This window comes from Rhynchophorus ferrugineus, unplaced genomic scaffold (assembly GCF_030347505.1).
Source record: "Rhynchophorus ferrugineus isolate W39M unplaced genomic scaffold, kcgeb_rfMv2 rfM5, whole genome shotgun sequence".
Taxonomy (NCBI): Eukaryota; Metazoa; Arthropoda; class Insecta; order Coleoptera; family Curculionidae; genus Rhynchophorus; species Rhynchophorus ferrugineus.
Window position 1 is genome coordinate 28,673,847 of NW_027472584.1, and position 20,844 is coordinate 28,694,690.

At 31.6% G+C, this 20,844-nt stretch overlaps 1 protein-coding gene across 1 annotated transcript in view; it reads right to left on the minus strand.

Moving 5' to 3' along the window:
* The window catches only part of hwt (SH2 domain-containing adapter heavyweight), a 60,282-nt gene extending 39,521 nt beyond the window's left edge, over positions 1-20,761 (minus strand). Inside the window, exons 1-2 of the mRNA XM_076405381.1 lie at positions 20,315-20,761; positions 19,369-19,407 (exon numbers count right to left, since the gene is read on the minus strand). Coding sequence (XP_076261496.1) covers positions 19,369-19,407; positions 20,315-20,644 — 369 coding nt within the window. The 5' untranslated portion in view covers positions 20,645-20,761. The remainder of the gene's footprint in view (positions 1-19,368; positions 19,408-20,314) is intronic.
* Positions 20,762-20,844: the final 83 nt, after the last annotated feature.

Below are 20,844 nucleotides of genomic sequence, written 5' to 3' on the forward strand. Positions count from 1 at the left end.
CAGTATAGTATCCACAAGGGACATACACTTTTTATTTTGCTTTTTGCAACCAACAGCTTTTATGGCTCTTAAAACTTTTATTTTCATCTATGGGTTTTCATTCCGAACGAAAAATAAACTACCGTTTCAAAATTAAACAATTCTTCGGTATATATTTCTTTATTTGAGGCTATAAAGTATTACCTGGGTGGTCTATACGTAGTTAATATGTCAAACGAGAAATATTGGATCTGTAAATTAATATTGAGGGACTCGCAATAAATGTCAGTGCTTACTCCTCAATAAAACTGGTATCTAACGGAAAAAATCCCGTAATTTCCACAAGAATATAGGATAAGAACTAAAATGATAATTAGTCCCCGATTTGATACCTTTTAAAGCATCAAAAAAAAAAAAAATATATAAACCAAAAAATATATATATCCCCTTTCATCGATTTCAAATTATTCTATTCATGAATCAGCTTTTGAATGCCCCATTGCAAGGAATCCCAACCAATATCCTTTTCATATTCAGTGGTCTTTGTGATTCGATGCCGTGAGATTTTAACATAAAAAAAGGAAAGAAGAAAAAAAACGAAGCAATAAGGAATGGGTAAAAAAATTCTTTACATTTTACGTTTGTTTGCCATTGCAATAGTATCGTATATTTCGCTATTTCTACCACCCTCTTATATATAAACGAAAATTGCTTAGATACGAATGATTTTTTGTTTCATTTCTCATTCTTCAGGAAAGAAAAAAACGTGGATATAATCGTAGATTGTAAAACATAAAAATATCATAAATATCGAGATTTATTTTTCTTTTCCCATTTTGATATTTTCAATGCTACGAACAATATTGTTGTAAACTTCTAAACATCTTATTTCATACTTTACAACCGCAAAAAGCTATGACATCATTTTCTTTCCACAAATATGGCGTTTCTTTGGGATATTGCTCTATTTCAGTTTCATTTTAGCGGTGTTAACTTCAGTTAAAGACACTGATGGCCGATTAGAGCAAGGGAGATCTTCCACTATATGAATGTACTCTATTACTCACTTACTGTGCTTTTTGGCAGAATGCATAACCGTTAGAACTTGATTAAGATACCAAGTATAACACAAAATGATTGTCTACCATCCATCAAGTAAAAATTACGAAAAACATTCTTAAATTTGATCCAGTTATAAAGATGTATTACATGTACTACCAATACTGAATAAACCAGTATTTTTGAAAAGTTATCAGAACAGGAAAGGAAGATCAATAACATAACAAATAGAGGGGGAAATAAATGATATCGAAAGAAGAAAATCGGATCATTAAAGAAAGAACAAACCGCAAGGAGTATATTGAACACTCTACCATCTTAAAAATAAATACAACGGTTTCCCGGTTGATATTTCGAAAATCCGCTTAGAACGTGACCGTATTTATAAGCTCTATCTTTCCAGACTGTAAAATAAACCGCGTTATCTACAAAGTTTAACTGGCACTATAAACATTTATGGATACAATCGGATCCATCCATTTTTGGCACATAATATTCGTATTATATTATTTTCAATTGTATTCTAAGGTTATTTCGAAATATGGCAAATAATAAAAAGTCTGTATACGTAAAAGCTTTACAGAAAGTCTATAAAATATAAAATGAAATCATACAATCCATGAAATAGCTCCATAGTAACCAACTTACGGAGCAAAAAGACTTCCATTCCCTCAAAGGGTCCCCCGTTTAGCCACTCTTAATCCCTAATACCATGCATTTATCCTTCTCTATCTTGTTATATATTGAACGAACTTTAGTACAATTCATTTGATAGGATACAAGCCACTATTAAAGCGTTAATACTGAAAAAATTTAAGAAAATATTGTCTTAGTCAGAAGGCAACAATCCAGAGCACAGAACAAGATAAATATTGAGGACGCGTGAGAAAAAAACCAGCTGGTTGGTACCTTTTAAACATTTCCGAAAGACATTAGAAGAAAGTCTAAAACACAAAAAGTTTCAACATCTTAGAGGACCAAGTTAAGATAAGTTTAAAAGATAAATCATGTATTGATTGAAAAACAAATTTAAACTTAAATGTTTCAATCGTCATTGTAATAATAGTTCACTAAAAACAATGCAAATCAAAAAATATTTGGTGATAATAATTAATAAAATTCAAAACAGTAAAGGAGTAAAATGATATCTAGCATAATGCAATGATAGTCCGTTCTTTAAATGTTTATTTAAGTGTCGCGAAATTCATTTGATATGTCACATCATGGTTATTGTTTAATTTGATATTTTAATGCATTTATGATTTCAAAAATTGCAATATTGACATCTTATTGAAAGCTCGCAAGAATATTTCAACGAATAAACAAAAAAAATGCAATAATCAACATGTGCCTATTATTATACTTATTAGATATTGATAAATCTATAGATAAATATAGATTACAAGTATTTTAATGTTATATATATATAAACATGTTTTTATGTTTATGGACAATATATATTAAAAAATAACAATTAAAAAAACATATACTTTGTTTCTCTAGTTGATCACCACTGAGGTTTTATGTTGTTATAAAATGAATGAAATCCCATCGGTAATCAGTTAAAGGAAAACATAGATTGAATCAAAACAAACAAAACTCCAAGGTAGATTATATTTATATGGGTACAAAAGAAAAACAATACAAAAATAATGTTTTCTGTGCTCCAACAGTGTAACGTACAGAAAAACAAAAGACATCACACTCACATAAATTTTTGGCGCGAAGAAAACACAAAATAGCCACTAACACCAGCACTCAACAACCTTAATAGACTAGATATATATCAAACACTTACCAGTCAGCTGCAAACAACCGAAATAATCACCGTCACGAAGCGAATTGCAAAAAGAAACTCAGTACGAAAAGCACAACATTGAAAAAGCTCTGGATGCCACCGGGTCTAGCGTTTGAGGGAATACTGTAGTCGCTATGAGTCATCGTTTATATATAGAAGCAAATGTGACATCAGTATCAACCAATGCGCTTGTTGGGAAAGAGCTTGCGCGAGAAAACTCGTGGAAAACTGTTTGGTCCGAATCGATTCGGTGGGCCTGCGGCTGGAAGCAAAAGCGTTAAGGATGGCGCGAAATCTACAGATTTGAATTTACATTTATTTGAAATAGAGCGAACGCTCGATCAGCGAAAACGTACAAAATAAAACTATGAATTATTCATTAAATTTTATTACCACATATATGTGAGAATATAAGAAAACAATTTCGATTTCCAAACCTTGTATTTCTGTATAAAACCTTTTTAAGAAATTTATGAATATTTATGTTGTATATAGCTAATTAAACGAACGATTAATTAACTTTTCTTTAAAATATATTTGCCTCTCTCGACTTTATATCGCACATTTAAATTTTACATAATGAAAATTAAAGAAGCAGTCCCCCCACTCCTATAAAAAAACCCTCCCAATAAAACGCCTTGCCTGGCATTTTTTCGAGATTTAATTTGCATAAGATACAACAAATACAATATAAGATTATTTGAAATAGAGCGAACGCTCTATCAGCGAAAACGTACAAAATAAAACTATGAATTATTCATTAAATTTTATTACCACATATATGTGAGAATATAAGAAAACAATTTCGATTTCCATCAAACAAGAGAAACCTTGTATTACTGTATAAAACTTTTTAAGAAATTTATGAATATTTATGTTGTATATAGCTAATTAAACGAACGATTAATTAACTTTTCTTTAAAATATGTTTGCCTCTCTCGACTTTACATCGCACATTTAAATTTTACATACTGAAAATTAAAGAAGCAGTCCTCCCACTCCTATAAAAATAAACCATCCCAATAAAACGCCTTGCCTGGCATTTTTTCGAGATTTAATTTGCATAAGATACAACAAATACAAGTCGACCGGCGGTTCGGTTGGCATTCCCAAATCCAGAAAGCAATCCAAAAAGGTTCGGGGATAACAAACCTGCTATCTTCTCTGATCTGCCCTTCTAGCAGACTTCCCATCTCCATCAAATGCTTATTTTACAAGATGTTAATTCGGTCCGTACTCCTCTACGGATCTAATGTCTACTTCAAGTTTGTTACACCCAACCAGGTCAAACGGCTTCAAGTTTTCCAAAATAAGCTCCTCAGGAGAATATTAAACGCTCCATGGTTTGTCAGAAATAATCAAAATCATAGGGAAACTGACACTCCAGAAATCAAGCACTTCATATCTCAATCATTCCACAAACAACAACTCAGCTCAAGTTCTTCTGAAAACGCGCTTGTTCGCGAGCTGGTCGACATGCTGGGAGCTTAGCACCGTGTCACCGCTAAGCTCTCCCCCTTTTCCAGGCTGAAACGACCTCATCCGTCGCTACAGTCATAACTTTTGCCACCATACAACAGTACCCAGTTGTGTGTTAACTCAGGTTCGCGAATCAATAGAATCGCCGGGCTCTCGTGCCCAATAACGGCTGCCCGATCAGCGGGTGCCATATCCCCAAATTTAATGCAGTAGCAGTAGTGATCCACAGGGGTCAACTGTGAGGCGGTTTCGGTTTAGTGTATTGGTAAGCCCAGAGGCAGTCCCACATAACCCGGTCCAACTTGTCACTCCAGGGCAAGTCTCCGCGACCAGGTATGCGTCATGCATTCCACCGCCTGGTTTTTAGGCCAGAACAAAAAAAAAAAAAAAAAAAAAAAAACAAATACAATATAAGATTATTTGAAATAGAGCGAACGCTCTATCAGTGAAAACGTACAAAATAGAACTATGAATTATTCATTAAATTTTATTACCACATATATGTGAGAATATAAGAAAACAATTTCGGTTTCCATCAAACAAGAGAAACTTTGTATTTCTGTATAAAACCTTTTTGAGAAATTTATGAATATTTATGTTGTATATAGCTAATTAAACGAACGATTAATTAACTTTTCTTTAAAATATGTTTGCCTCTCTCGACTTTATATCGCACATTTAAATTTTACATAATGAAAATTAAAGAAGCAGTCCCCCCACTCCTATAAAAAAAAACCCTCCCAATAAAACGCCTTGCCTGGCATTTTTTCGAGATTTAATTTGCATAAGATACAACCCCTTCTCACGAAATGACGATTTAATGCCAATTTGACATTTAAGGATACTGGCGAAAGCTACGCACATTTTTACTGTGGAAAAGCTAACTCCAAAAATGAACATTTTCCGTTTTTAACCCTCATTAGATTTTAATTAGAATGCATTAGCGGCTTTGTGGTTTAACTTAACGGTTAAGCCGACATCCGAAACATCTCTCCTCAACATAAGTTCCTTGGCTCATAGATAATTCATAGTTCCAAGTCATATATAATTATTTAAAAATCATTGTTTTAGGAGCAACAAAAATGCTTAAAGTCATCGGTCGATTGCAAACCCCACACAACAAAAGTACAGCAGAAACAAATCCCATGATTTTGGTGACCAAATCACGTTACCTTTGCCAGATATAACCATACACTCAAAATCGTTAATGCAATATATCCTTGGTGTCATTCAAAAGTGGACCCAAATAGTAACGGCATTGAAAAACAATATATATCCATTGATGCACATAAATTATCCGTTATATTAAAAAAATTGTAATAACAAAACCGATCTTACTAGAATCTCTGTACCTACAGTATTTGATTAGCATGATTTTCATAAATTGTATCGAAATCAGAACTTCTGAAACACTTTTTCACTATATAGTATGTGATTTACATATTAATCCAATAGCCAAAAAATATATAAAGAAGAAGAATTGACATATATGACACATGAATTATTAAAAATATTTAAGCCGCTATATACTATTTGGTTTTTTTTTTGTTTATGAATACCTATCTCACATAACAGGTCAATTGAAAAGTGCCTGGCCTGACACATAGATAGCGCTACTAAAATTAAATCCATATGTTTTTAGTTAGCCCTAACCCTCAAAAGATGCTTGTATAAATTTGACAGCTGTGGGACAAAATGGATAAAAATGAATTTCGCGTGTTGATAAAATATTGATTTTGAACGGAAAAAATACAGTTGATGCAAAAACTTGATGACAAGTTTCCGGACACCAGGTCCCGGGAAAATCCATCCATCAAGGATTGGTATGCTAAGTTTAGACGTGGTCAAATGAGCACCGAAGACGGTGAACGCAGTGGATGTCCGAAAGAGGTTGTTATCGACGAAAACATTTAAAAAATCCACAAAATGATTTTGAATGACCGTAAATTGAAATTGAATGAAATAGCAGACAGTCTAAAGATATCAACTGAAGGTGTACATCATATCATTCATGAATATTTGGGTATGAGAAAGCTCTGTGCAAAGTGGGTGCCGTGCGAGCTCACTTTTGACCAAAAACAACGACGAGTTGATGATTCGGATCAGTGTTTAAACATGATCAAGCATAATAAACCCGAGTTTTTGCGTCGATATGTTGCAATGGATGAAACATAGCTCCATCATTTCACTCCGAAGTCCAATCGACAGTCATACGAGTGGACTGCACACGATGAACCCGGTCCAAAGCGTGGGTAAACGCAACAGTCGGCTGGCAAGGTTATAGCGTCTGTATTTTGGGATGCGCATGGAATAATTTTCAGTGACTACCTTAAAAAAGGAACATCAACAGCGACTATTACATAGCGTTATTGGACCTTTTGAAGAACGAAATCGCCGAAAAACGGCCGGATTTGAAAAAAAAGAAAGACAATGGTTCACCAAGACAATGCACCGTGTCACAAGTCAGTGAAAACGATGGCAAAAATCCATGAATTGGGCTTCGAATTGTTTCCTCATCCACCGTATTGTCCAGATCTGGCCCCTAGTGACTACTAACTGTTCTCAGATCTCAAAGTAATGGTCGCTGGGAAGAAATTTTCGTCGAATGAAGAGGTGATTGCCGAAAGTGAGGCCTATTTTGAAGCAAAGAACAAATCGTACTACAAAAATTGTATCGAAAAGTTGGCGGATCGTTATAATCAGTGCATCACCCTTGAAGGTGAATAATGAATGTTGAATAAAAGAAACTAATTTTGCCAAAAAAATGTGTTTTACTATGGTAGGCTGGGGACTTGATGACATAATGAAAGAAATACATTTGAACCATCAACAAAAAAGCCCCTGTATAATAACGTAATAACATACCAGAATGTAGTCACTATATTTGTCCACTTGTTCGTTTAAATTGGGTAGTATTTTACGTAGAGAAAGAGTTTTATATATCCGAAAACCTAACTAGCATAAACGCTTTTACTAAACGGCTCGTTTATTCGAAATTGTTCTATAGTGAAATTGGCCACTTGAATCTACCTCCCTTTTTTGATGTACCCCATATATCCATATGTCTGTGAGTTTTATTTGATTGTTCCCCTTATATTTTCTGCAACGCTGATTTTTTATTATAATCATTTTAATAATAAAGAGGAAACATATGAACTAGAACCAAGATTCTTCACGGGATGATTAAAACTAGAGAAAAGAAAATGTTTAAACTCCAACATATCCGTAAAAGTAAAAATCAGAAGCTATAAACTTATCCGTTGTGAAGGAATTTGACAGATTTAATGTTCCAGGTGTTTTTTATTGGACCGCATCCCACGTAATTTCCAGTAAGATAATTGAGAAATTGTTCAACAACTTCCATGTATTTATGACACAACTAATTTATAGCCTTGGGGTGTAAAATGAAAGAAAAACCTTTATACTATTAATGGTTCGAAATAGCAATAAAATCACGCAATCAAAATGTCTCGATTAGCATTGTTAAAGATATATGCCTTAATATGTATAATCAAAAAGTTATTAGATAAAAATGTAAATAACACATTTATAAATAAGAAGTAAAATAATTTTTTTACAGAAAAACATTTATTTACCCAATAATTTAGACATAAATAATGCAATAAAGTTTTATTATAAAGCTGAATTTATATAAAAATAAATGTATTTGGAGCATCTGAGTGTTTTAAATATTTAATGTTTGTAGTGTTTTGGTTCAATAATGGAGATAGTTTTGTAGTGATATGCATTGAAGCTGATCATAATCAATGATGAAAAGAAATGGTAGAACAGCCCTGTAACCAAATTCAATGTAAGAACCTAAATATTGGATAATATTAGGATTTGTTGTAAATTCCAGGATTTACGTAATTTTAATCAGTTGTAATTATTAACCAATAATCTATAATCTATTATGAAACCCGACCCTAACAGGAATAATGTCGAATTAGTATTTATCGTGAAAATTAAATCTGAACGGAAAATTCTTTAAAACCTAACATTTCGAAAATGAAACACTAAATAGGCATAGCGTAAAAAGCAAAAAGCGTCTTATTATCCATCAAACTTATCCATACAGATCTCCATTAGGCTGTACTGAAACATCAAAGGGTTACCGTTAAATTCTAGAGCTGTAATTATATGGTGTGGTTTAAATGGCTTTTTGCTATCCATTTAACGTTAAAAGTAAATTAATATGGGCCTCGTCAAAGCAAACGATATTTTTCCGGGTGTTTATTGCTTCATTGTTTATAGTTTTTAGACAGACGGTACTTCAGACTCTCTTTGATCGACAAAATACCGTATTACAGACGAAAGCGAGATGGAGTTATTAAAGAAATAATTGCTTTCTTCAAAGGCAAGTATGGAAAGATAATTAATCAAAAACCTGAAGAGGTATATATAATAATAATAATCACCTTATAACTTTGTAATAAAAGTTGAAAAAATAACTTATATAGCATATAAAAATAGCGTACTGGCGCAGTGCCTATAATTACAATAGTTAAAATGAAATAGAAAACAATATAACTAAAAATCACTTTTTCAAAGTATTATACTTTTTATTTTCTATAATAATTTCCAAAATTTAATAATGTCAGTTTCCAATTTATTTACGTTGGTTAGTTTCAAGCATAAATTAAACGGTTTTTTTTCAAAGTTTGACTCAAATTATAAAGACAAATGAAGAGTTATTTACCAAAAGCCGATATTAATTGCTTGTCGTCTAGGTTTTAACAAGATAGGGTTGAAATTATGGGGGAATACACCGAAATTTCCCGTTATTTACCGAGGGGTAATCATTGACTGTCCACTCTATATCCTAATCAAGTTATGATCCAATTTCATAACCCTTTAGGTCAGGATTGGCGTTACCTTAACTAAGAAATAATTGTTGCTTGGCCTCAAAAGGTAACTGGAATTCTGTCAATTATATTTTGATAAACGATCTGTACGGAATATGAACTTTATCGACGTTACTTTATAGACTTTCATTTATTACATGATTTTATTTTATTAATATTGGTACTGTGAATAAGTTCATGCTATTTTATAATTTATAACGTTATCTGAACTGAGTATTTTATTCAAAATCATTTAAGTACTGAGAATATCCAGGCCAAAGCTGTGAACAGTGTGGATACAGACTGAGGAAGAATTAGATTTTGAGGTGGAGAAATTTATCAAGGATACTCAGTGTGACAAAATACCCCAGATATTCAGACGGAAACTTCAACGAAAATGTTGTCGTTACATTTACAGGTGATACTGCAATCTTAGCCATTGATGATAACAACACTGAATCAACCGAAAAGTTACAAACAGTTAATACAGCACAATCAGTGCATAAGGATTTCACCAAAAATAGAATCAAGCACAAATAGTACAGCCAAGTATCATGGTATCACCCTTGATGTTACATTCAGGTGGAACTGCGAAGGCTGTAAGAAATGAAGCTGAAGTTCAAAAAATGTACTGATTATAGAGTCAGCCTTGTCAGTATATAATAAGCTTTTACTTTATCAATGTGATCAACTCTGGGGTTGTACCAGCCAAAGCAATGGAAATAGTACAAAGACTCCAGAACAAAATTCTGCGAGGTATTGTTGATACTCTATGGTTCATTCGTAACGACAACATTGTGACCTGAAGGTAGAAATTGTCACCAATATTATCAAGGGCTACGCCCAAAGACATGAACAGAGGCTCCATCAGCAGATCAACGTTTGAGATTCTGCAGCTCCTAGATAATGATGGTTTAGTCAGAAGAAATAGAGTGAAACTATTTTATTTAATTCGGTGACGTTATAAGTAAAACACATTAAAAACAGTGACATAGATGTTAAGACCAAAGTATCTACCGTAGAATAAGTACTTTGCAATTTTAAACCGTAGTAAATTAGGACAAAAACAAATAGTTTATTAGAGCTAGATTGCCATAATAAAAATGTGTATGTTCTGACGTCTAATTTTAAAAGAGAGTGTTATTTTTATTTAAAAAAAACGAAGCTTATCCACCATTAACGATAACAAACTAGAAAAAGTTTACTCAAATAAAAAGATAACATAACACGTCTGGCTAACTCCTAGAGAAAACATTTTAACATTACATGATTGATAATGGACAAAGCGTGTCACCTTGACAAAACCAACATAAAATTTAACAGCCTATATATTCCTCGCTAGCAATAAATATGGATATAAAAATATCCCTACTATAATCAAAACGTAATTTGGGGAAGCTCACGCCGAAAAAAAGCCAAAACTACGAAGGATAGAGAAAGCAAATTAAAAAAAAGCGTGAGACATGCCAGTTGGTCTGATGTGCGGAATTAGGTAGAAAAAAAAGTCAGATTGTTAGTGTCGAAATGTTCTCATATCAGTTTAGATCGATTTCGGCCTAACAACACAAACATAATTATTATAAAATATTTTATTTAGGATAGTATTAATTAAATTATTTCCGGACCCTATGTCGTAATAATATCGAGAGTACTGGAAAGTCATTACTGTTTTTTTTTTCGGAAAAAAGAAAATTGAAACATTTATTTATTCAAAGTATTGGCGATTTGATTCTATACATCTTGCCCATCTTTCAGGCAATTTATGGATGCCATCCCAAAAAAACTGTTTATCCTTTGAGCAAAACCATTCATTGAACTATTTTCTAACTTTTTCGAAATTGGAAAAGTGCTGCTCTGTAGATGCGTATCCCATTGATGCAAAAAATTTATATATAGTCTGGATAGTACGGCGGGTGCGATATTATATCCCATCCAAGTGTTTTCAACGCTTGCTTGACCAATTTTACTTTATGATCAATTTACCGTGTCTTCGGGGCCATTCTGGAGGTTTTTCGATCAATACATTGGTTTGAATTGATCATTTGTTGTCGGTAGCGATCACTATTAACTATTTCACTAGGTTTCAACAGTTCGTAATACACCACATCACTCTGGTACCACCAAACACAGACTCTTGCGACCAAAACGATTTGGTCTTGAAGTCGATCAAGAGTTATAAATCCATGATGATGTTATTTTCGCAAAATATAGCAGGTATGACTTTAAAACTTGATATCAGTAGAATAAAAGGACTTATGTGTGAAACTAAAGATTATATAAAACCGGTAATGACAATCCCGTACCCCTCGTATAACTAAATATTTAAAAATTCTTTTAATTAAATTCTTAAAACCGAAAACGATGAACACAGCTTTTGACTTTAATCTTATTGAAAGGTGTTATTAACCACTAACTTAACATATTATTCCTCAATCTTAAATATGAATATTATATATTACTATAATAAATAATAAAATATAAAAAAGATAATTAGTAAACTCCAATGAATTATAATTTAGGCATACAACAAACATTATTATTCTCCATAATTCGCATATAAAAATGATGAACAGCCATGTAAGCTTTGAATTACACCTGGCTTAATACACGTGATGGCATTTACGTTATCCCAAAGTATGAAAGGCCTAATTTTCCACGATAATAAAAAAACGTATTTTATATAATCACCCGGAATTTATTTGCTTTTGTTTCTGTATTTCTGTTCTCCGAAAAAGACTCACCCCCTTGTCAGTAAAATAATACGCTGATCTGCATGATAAAAGGGAAAAAATTATAAATAAGTTATTCTGATATTAATTATTCAAATGGATTATGGCAACAATCAGCATTCGTTACGAGAAAGCATCAGAGGAAAAAAAGCAACGATAAAAATAAAGAGACTGCGTGAAAAGTTGTTAGATCGGAATTTATTTTTTTCGTCCACTCTCTGGATATCTGCAAATCTAATTTGTCAAAGCTTGGCCGAAGAGTAAATTTATGATGTGTTTTCCAACGATATTTATCTCAACCAGCTGGGAACGATGAAAATAGTCGGTCGAAAAGAAATAAATTGACCGAAGTCCTATCATTATTACTAACGAATTAATTAAATTTTAAAATATTTCCATACCATTATATAATCCTTTCTTTTCTTAATTTGTAATTTATTCTTTCTTTTTTTGTGTTTTTTATGTACGTAAAATAATTTGTATGTATAATTATTTTATTGATTTCATTCTCTCGATTTTTCTAACGATTTATACACCTGATGTCTATATTTAATTATAGTCCTCCAAACATAAAATCCGATAATTTCAATAGCAGTTTATTTACAAAACAGAATCAAATGCTTCACGTAACGATGATTTTACACTCAAAACTCTCGATCAATAACAAAATGAGAAATGCTCTAATTTAATATCTTTAACGGCTTTTCTATCGGTAAAACAGGGAATGACAGGCACTTCAAAAAATTTTAAATGAGAACGGATGTCGAAGGCCCCATCAAAAGCTATTAAAATCACGTAAAAGTTCCGGAAAGAAATAAGCGAAGAAGAAGGGATAAAATCAGCGCGTGAATAGGTAAATAAAGATATTAGACCGATCTGGTTCGTAGAGCGTCAGATTTTGTGATACTGGTTTGGGCCAGTAGAAATAAAAGTGTAGTTTGTCATTGACTATTACCTTAAAATATTCTAGTTTTGTAATATATCCTTAACAGACTACTAACATCGACCACCTGTATCGAAAAACAATATGCATGTAAATTCACCATTATATAATCAGATTCTCTGTCTCCATAGTATTTGAATTCTATATTCTATTGATTAGAATAATTTTCATAAATTGTATAGAAATCAGAACTTCGAAAACGCTCCTCCACTATATAGTTCAGACATTGTTCCATGTGATCTACATATTAATGCAATACCCAAAAAATATATATAAGAACTGATGTATATGACATAAATTATTAAAAATATTGATTGTCATTGACTATTAGCTTAAAATATTGTAAAATATGTATGTATATGGCCTAATTTTTTAAAGTTGACTTAGCATAGCATAAGAACTATAAGAATTATAGGTAATAATACATTAAAAACTGTAACAGAAATATTAAAATAAGATTCTATTGAACTTCTATCCAATATCAAATGACAATTGATATTGCAAATCATTTTTTATATAATAAAAAAGAGTACAGTCATAATATATTTAACTGAAATTCAATTAACAATAATAGCAGTTATTAAATTGTTTCATATTAAGTTATTCAAGTTGAACGTATTATTTGTGACGTCGTTTGCAAAACACTCACGCAAAAATAATTAATACTGAGGATCCCTAAACTGGTTGATTATGATAACACTTGAACGTTCACTAGGGGTCCGTCTTAGATGTAAACCCCCCTCTTTCCCCACTCGTAATCAGTAATATACACCCTACGTCATTTCTCCCCTAGTCCTTTTCTATTAAAGTCAGTCTTTTCACCTTTCGACTCTCAGTTTAGATAAGAGTTGTGAAAAGCCACATTTAGGACGAAGAAAAAACAATGCTTTATCTGCTCTGCCACTAAATGCTTTGTTCCACATATTTTTCTGTATTAAATATCACGCTTGGCAAGAAATTATCTCGGGTTTTCACACATGATGATTGTTCTCGTAAGCAAACACATCAATAAATTATTGTAATATAATTTTAAGTTATGTTTCCTGTTAAATAAAGTCATGTTTCAAAAGCAATGAAAGATTATACTAACAGATATTTGTTATGCAAATTAATAACAGAGGATAAGCTACAGACAAAAGTTACATGAAGTGTGTTAACAGTTTGGATAACATTGATTGATTAGAATTTCTAACCAGTAACCGTCGAGTATTAAAAAACGATCGATTTTCGTTTTAAACTCAATGGAATAGGTTCAAATACAATCCGGAAATGAAAATTACACCACATGAACTACATGAAGCTCTTCTTTTCCTTGTTTATACTTATTTGTACGTAATTTTATTTGGTTGATAATAAAATCTGTCCCAAGATGAACGTCATTTGTACGCTAAAGTATTCAACAGAAAAAATCAACCTAAGCAATGAAATGTTAAGTTATTTGATCACAACCACTCATGTTTTGAGGAGGATCAATCCTGCATCTACTAAATTCAACCACATTAATGTAAAATGGTCACTGTTTGCCGATGTGCAATACCAATTATGTCGTCCCACGTGAAACTCTACATTGAGTATAAATATGTTTCAATGACTCATTGAATTTGACGCCTCATATACGGCGAAAACCTGCGTGCACGCCTAGCAGGACTTACGGTAGAAATACTAGTCACAGGTTAACAAAAATTACGTGGATTAGTTTTTAGATTATGCATTGAAAAATCAATTTTCATATCTTAAAAACTAAAAATTTTATAGCAATTTAACATGGATTTTTGTTTCTTTATCCCCAAAACACATATATTTCGAAAAGTAAAAAAATATAAACACTTTTTCTATATAGTCCTGAAAATTTGGTTTCTTTACCATTTTCAATTTTTTTGCAGCCATTTTCGATCAAATAATTGCAGGATATTGAAAATGCTACGGCTTATTAAGAATTTTATGGTGAATGGAATAGGGATATAACCATTTTCGTACAACGTTTAGTTTGTAAGTTATATAACGGAAAGTGTATTTTCGAAAAATGAATAGATTTCGGATTACGTCAGATATCTCAAAAACTATGAATTCTAAAGTGATTTAACATGGATTTTTGTTTATTTCAATTCAAAATACATATGTTTTGGGACGTTTATCTTTATCCGAGACCTGAAAAATTTTAGCACATTTTCCATATATATAGTCGCGAAAAATTGCGATATTCTGCCATTTTCATTTTTTGTGCAGCCATTTCCGATCAAATAATTGTAGGATATTGAAAATGCCACGGATTGTAAAGAATTTTATGGTGAATCGAATAGGGATATAGCAATTTTCGTACAACGTTTAATTTCTAAGTTATATAACGAAAAGTGTATTTTCTAAAAATGAATGGATTTCAGATAATGTCAGATATCTCAAAAACTATGAATTCTAAAGTGATTTAACATGGATTTTTGTTTATTTCAACTCAAAATACATATATTTTGAGACTTTCATCTTTATCCGAGACCTGAAAAATTTTAGCACCTTTTCCATATATATAGTCGCGAAAATTTGCGATATTCTGCCATTTTCATTTTTTGTGCAGCCATTTCCGATCAAATAATTGCAGGATATTGAAAATGCCACGGATTATAAAGAATTTTATGGTGAATCGAATAGGGATATAGCAATTTTCGTACAACGTTTACTTTCTAAGTTATATAACGAAAAGTGTATTTTCGAAAAATGAATGGATTTCAGATAATGTCAGATATCTCAAAAACTATGAATTCTAAAGTGATTTAACATGGATTTTTGTTTATTTCAACTCAAAATACATATATTTTGAGACTTTCATCTTTATCCGAGACCTGAAAAATTTTAGCACCTTTTCCATATATATAGTCGCGAAAAATTGCGATATTCTGCCATTTTCATTTTTTTTGCAGCCATTTCCGATCAAATAATTGTAGGATATTGAAAATGCCACGGATTATAAAGAATTTTATGGTGAATCGAATAGGGATATAGCAATTTTCGTACAAGGTTCAGTTTCTAAGTTATATAACGAAAAGTGTATTTTCGAAAAACGAATGGATTTCGGATTATGTTAGATATCTCAAAAACTATGAATTCTAAAGTGATTTAACATGGATTTTTGTTTATTTCAACTCAAAATACATATATTTTGAGACTTTCATCTTTATCCGAGACCTGAAAAATTTTAGCACTTTTTCCATATATATAGTCGCCAAAAATTGCGATATTCTGCCATTTTCATTTTTTGTGCAGCCATTTCCGATCAAATAATTGCAGGATATTGAAAATGCCACGGATTATAAAGAATTTTATGGTGAATCGAGTAGGGATATAGCAATTTTCGTACAACGTTTAGTTTCTAAGTTATATAACGAAAAGTGTATTTTCGAAAAATGAATGGATTTCAGATAATGTCAGATATCTCAAAAACTATGAATTCTAAAGTGATTTAACATGGATTTTTGTTTATTTCAACTCAAAATACATATATTTTGAGACTTTCATCTTTATCCGAGACCTGAAAAATTTTAGCACCTTTTCAATATATATAGTCGCGAAAAATTGCGATATTCTGCCATTTTCATTTTTTTTGCAGCCATTTCCGATCAAATAATTGTAGGATATTGAAAATGCCACGGATTATAAAGAATTTTATGGTGAATCGAATAGGGATATAGCAATTTTCGTACAAGGTTCAGTTTCTAAGTTATATAACGAAAAGTGTATTTTCGAAAAACGAATGGATTTCGGATTATGTTAGATATCTCAAAAACTATGAATTCTAAAGTGATTTAACATGGATTTTTGTTTATTTCAACTCAAAATACATATATTTTGAGACTTTCATCTTTATCCGAGACCTGAAAAATTTTAGCACTTTTTCCATATATATAGTCGCCAAAAATTGCGATATTCTGCCATTTTCATTTTTTGTGCAGCCATTTCCGATCAAATAATTGCAGGATATTGAAAATGCCACGGATTATAAAGAATTTTATGGTGAATCGAGTAGGGATATAGCAATTTTCGTACAACGTTTAGTTTCTAAGTTATATAACGAAAAGTGTATTTTCGAAAAATGAATGGATTTCAGATAATGTCAGATATCTCAAAAACTATGAATTCTAAAGTGATTTAACATGGATTTTTGTTTATTTCAACTCAAAATACATATATTTTGAGACTTTCATCTTTATCCGAGACCTGAAAAATTTTAGCACCTTTTCAATATATATAGTCGCGAAAAATTGCGATATTCTGCCATTTTCATTTTTTTTGCAGCCATTTCCGATCAAATAATTGTAGGATATTGAAAATGCCACGGATTATAAAGAATTTTATGGTGAATCGAATAGGGATATAGCAATTTTCGTACAAGGTTCAGTTTCTAAGTTATATAACGAAAAGTGTATTTTCGAAAAATGAATGAATTTCGGATTATGTCAGATATCTCAAAAACTATGAATTCTAAAGTAATTTTACATGGATTTTTGTTTATTTCAACTCAAAATACATATATTTTGAGACTTTTACCTTTATCCGAGACCTGAAAAATTTTAGCACTTTTTCCATATATATAGTAGCGAAAAATTGCGATATTCTGCCATTTTCATTTTTTTTTTGCAGCCATTTCTGATCAAATAATTGCAGGATATTGAAAATGCCACGGATTATAAAGAATTTTATGGTGAATCGAATAGGCATATAGCAATTTTCGTACAAGGTTCAGTTTCTAAGTTATATAACGAAAAGTGTATTTTCGAAAAATGAATGGATTTCGGATTATGTCAGATATCTCAAAAACTATGAATTCTAAAGTGATTTAACATGGATTTTTGTTTATTTCAACTCAAAATACATATATTTTGAGACTTTCATCTTTATCCGAGACCTGAAAAATGTTAGCACGTTTTCCATATATATAGTCGCGAAAAATTGCGATATTCTGCCATTTTAATTTTTTTTGCAGCCATTCCCGATCAAATAATTGTAGGATATTGAAAATGCCACGGATTATAAAGAATTTTATGGTGAATCGAATAGGTATATAGCAATTTTCGTACAAGGTTCAGTTTCTAAGTTATATAACGAAAAGTGTATTTTCGAAAAATGAATGGATTTCGGATTATGTCAGATATCTCAAAAACTATGAATTCTAAAGTAATTTTACATGGATTTTTGTTTATTTCAACTCAAAATACATATATTTTGAGACTTTTACCTTTATCCGAGACCTGAAAAATTTTAGCACTTTTTCCATATATATAGTCGCCAAAAATTGCGATATTCTGCCATTTTCATTTTTTGTGCAGCCATTTCCGATCAAATAATTGCAGGATATTGAAAATGTCACGGATTATAAAGAATTTTATGAGGAATCGAATAGGGATATAACAATTTTCGTACAACGTTTAGTTTTTATGTTATATAACGAAAAGTGTATTTTCGAACAACGAATGGATTTCGGGTTATGTCACATATCTTAAAAACTATGAATTCTAAAGTAATTTTACATGGATTTTTGTTTATTTCAACTCAAAATACATATATTTTGATTTTTATTATATTAAACGGGATCTGTTTTTAAATATATTCCAATGTTAATAAACAAAATTATCGTAAAAACCTTCTATATACAACACATATTATTGATAACCTTATAATTACAAAATATAGTGATTGATGTCCAGTTAAACTAATAATGTTACTAAATGGCTTTGCAATATGTCCACTATGTGGTCAAATATCCCCCCTCAATAAAAACTAAACTCCCCTTGGCCAGATTATCACCGCTTATGTCCCAGCTGGTCGTATTTTTTCCGATTCCGTATTAATTTCGCGTTAGACTAGCCAAAAATTATTATCATAGTATTTCATCAATTCACCCGATTATGAAAAAGTGATTATAGATTGATGATTTAAATTGCAGTACGTTGCACGCCCAATAAGCAGAAAATTCTTACATATTACCAGAGTGTATCGACTGATTTAATCGCGAACATTTTTACAAAGTTGATGCGGAATTTTCGGAGATCGATTCCGTATTTGACGATAGCTACGAATTTTAAATTGAAATTGCCAACCAAAGCGTAATTTCAATATCAGGAGAATATTTCCCGAAAGAAACCCATAAAGGTGGGGGTGGAATTTTATTGGGTTTTCTTTTTCACCACGATATAAAACGTTTATAAAAATATCTGTTCATGCTCTATTTGTTATGTATAGGATAGATCAATCAGTGGCTGAAAAGTCCCCAGTCTCATGCGAAGAATTTTCGATTAAACGATGATAATTCAAGGGATTCAAAACTTATTTTTTTATTCAGAATTCTGCTTAACCGTATTTCACCATTAGTTATTTACGCGACTCTGCGAAAAGATATTTAGCCTAATTAAAATTAATGCATGTTTTGTTTAAGAAATGAGATTTATAAACAAATCCTGGAGAACCATTTAACGGTTTTATATCAGGGACTTTTCAGCTAGTATTTTAGAATAACATAAACATCACGACAGATCTCACACATATACTCACCAATTCGTTGGAAAATCGCCTTCCACATTCAATTAGTGCCTAAAATGTAGAAAACAAGGAATCATCTACATACTGTCATTTTCTAGAGACCGCGTTAAATAATAAACAGGGTGAGATAAAATCATTATCTTTTTTCTCCAATATTCATATATACGAAGTTCTAATTAATGAAATGTTTCCTTATACAATTAGAACTTAAATATCAATTATTCCAATCTCCATATCATTTATTTACAATACAAAGATCACAGTAGTCCAGTATATAGATAATATACAAGGTTAAATAATATTTTATCTCTTCATAAATATATTGTTACATGTTTGGTGCTTATTTAATTCATTTGGAGTTATTGTTATTCGAAACTGCGATATAACTAAAGAAAACGTATGTTTACAATAAATAATAGAGCTTTTACAATGTTAAATTAAACACCGTTAATTTGTAATAACTGAGCTGAATTCTACTGGACTTTTATGTGATTATGTAAACAATTAAAATGTTTTCAACGTAACCTCGTATATACGAAAAAATATGCATGTATAAGCAGATGGTCATTTATAATATACCTAATTAAATATAGATAATACAAGTAAATCCTTCATTATTTGTTGACCTCATGAAACAAAAGGTTATCACAGACAAAGTGATCATTATACTTGACCATATCTATCAAGGATAAAAATGTTCGATGTCACTGACTGTAGGAGACATTCCGACAAGTGAATCAGAGGAAAATCCGAGATGAATTCGTTCAGATTCTGAGAATGATTTGTTAATCAAAAATAAATTGATTCTCTTTTTAAAACTACCTGTAGATTGTATTTTGATTGTTCGTTGATGAATTCTAACGTAAAATACAATTGGGGATTTTTTGTTGGCCACCTGTAGGGGCGATTATGTCAAGAAAGGTCGAAATTGGGGTAGGTTTATACTATGAGTACTTACTTTTCTTTTAATTGGTGATAAATCGTCGCTGTTTCTTATAAACCGTTCGAATTTGAAGCTATTGGACCTATACAATTCGTTGTCTGTTTTCTTACTGCAAAACTTCCTGGTGATAGCTCGGGACTTACAAGATTTGCAATCTTTTACAACATCCCAATCAATATTAAATATACCGCGAGATTTTTTATTATTATCCCCATTCACAACCCTTCTGCGTGATTTAGATCGTCTCCTGCGACGTATTTTGACGTTCTCTCCAGCTGTCACATGAGTATCGTTTTCTGGTTGTGTTCTTTTTGATAGGCCCACGCGTTTTAACACTCTATCCATTACAGCGGCAAAATTCTTACTGGCCTGCAACACCACATTACTTGATCGCGCACTTTGGTTGGCGCACACAGCTGACTTGTATTTCGATTTGGGGGTTGATGCAAATTTATTACTGCGCTAGTTTCCTCTTATTTTTTTCTTTCCTTATCCTGTAACACGTGTTCTGTTTAATTTAAGACAAGGGTTCGCTTCAACAGCAC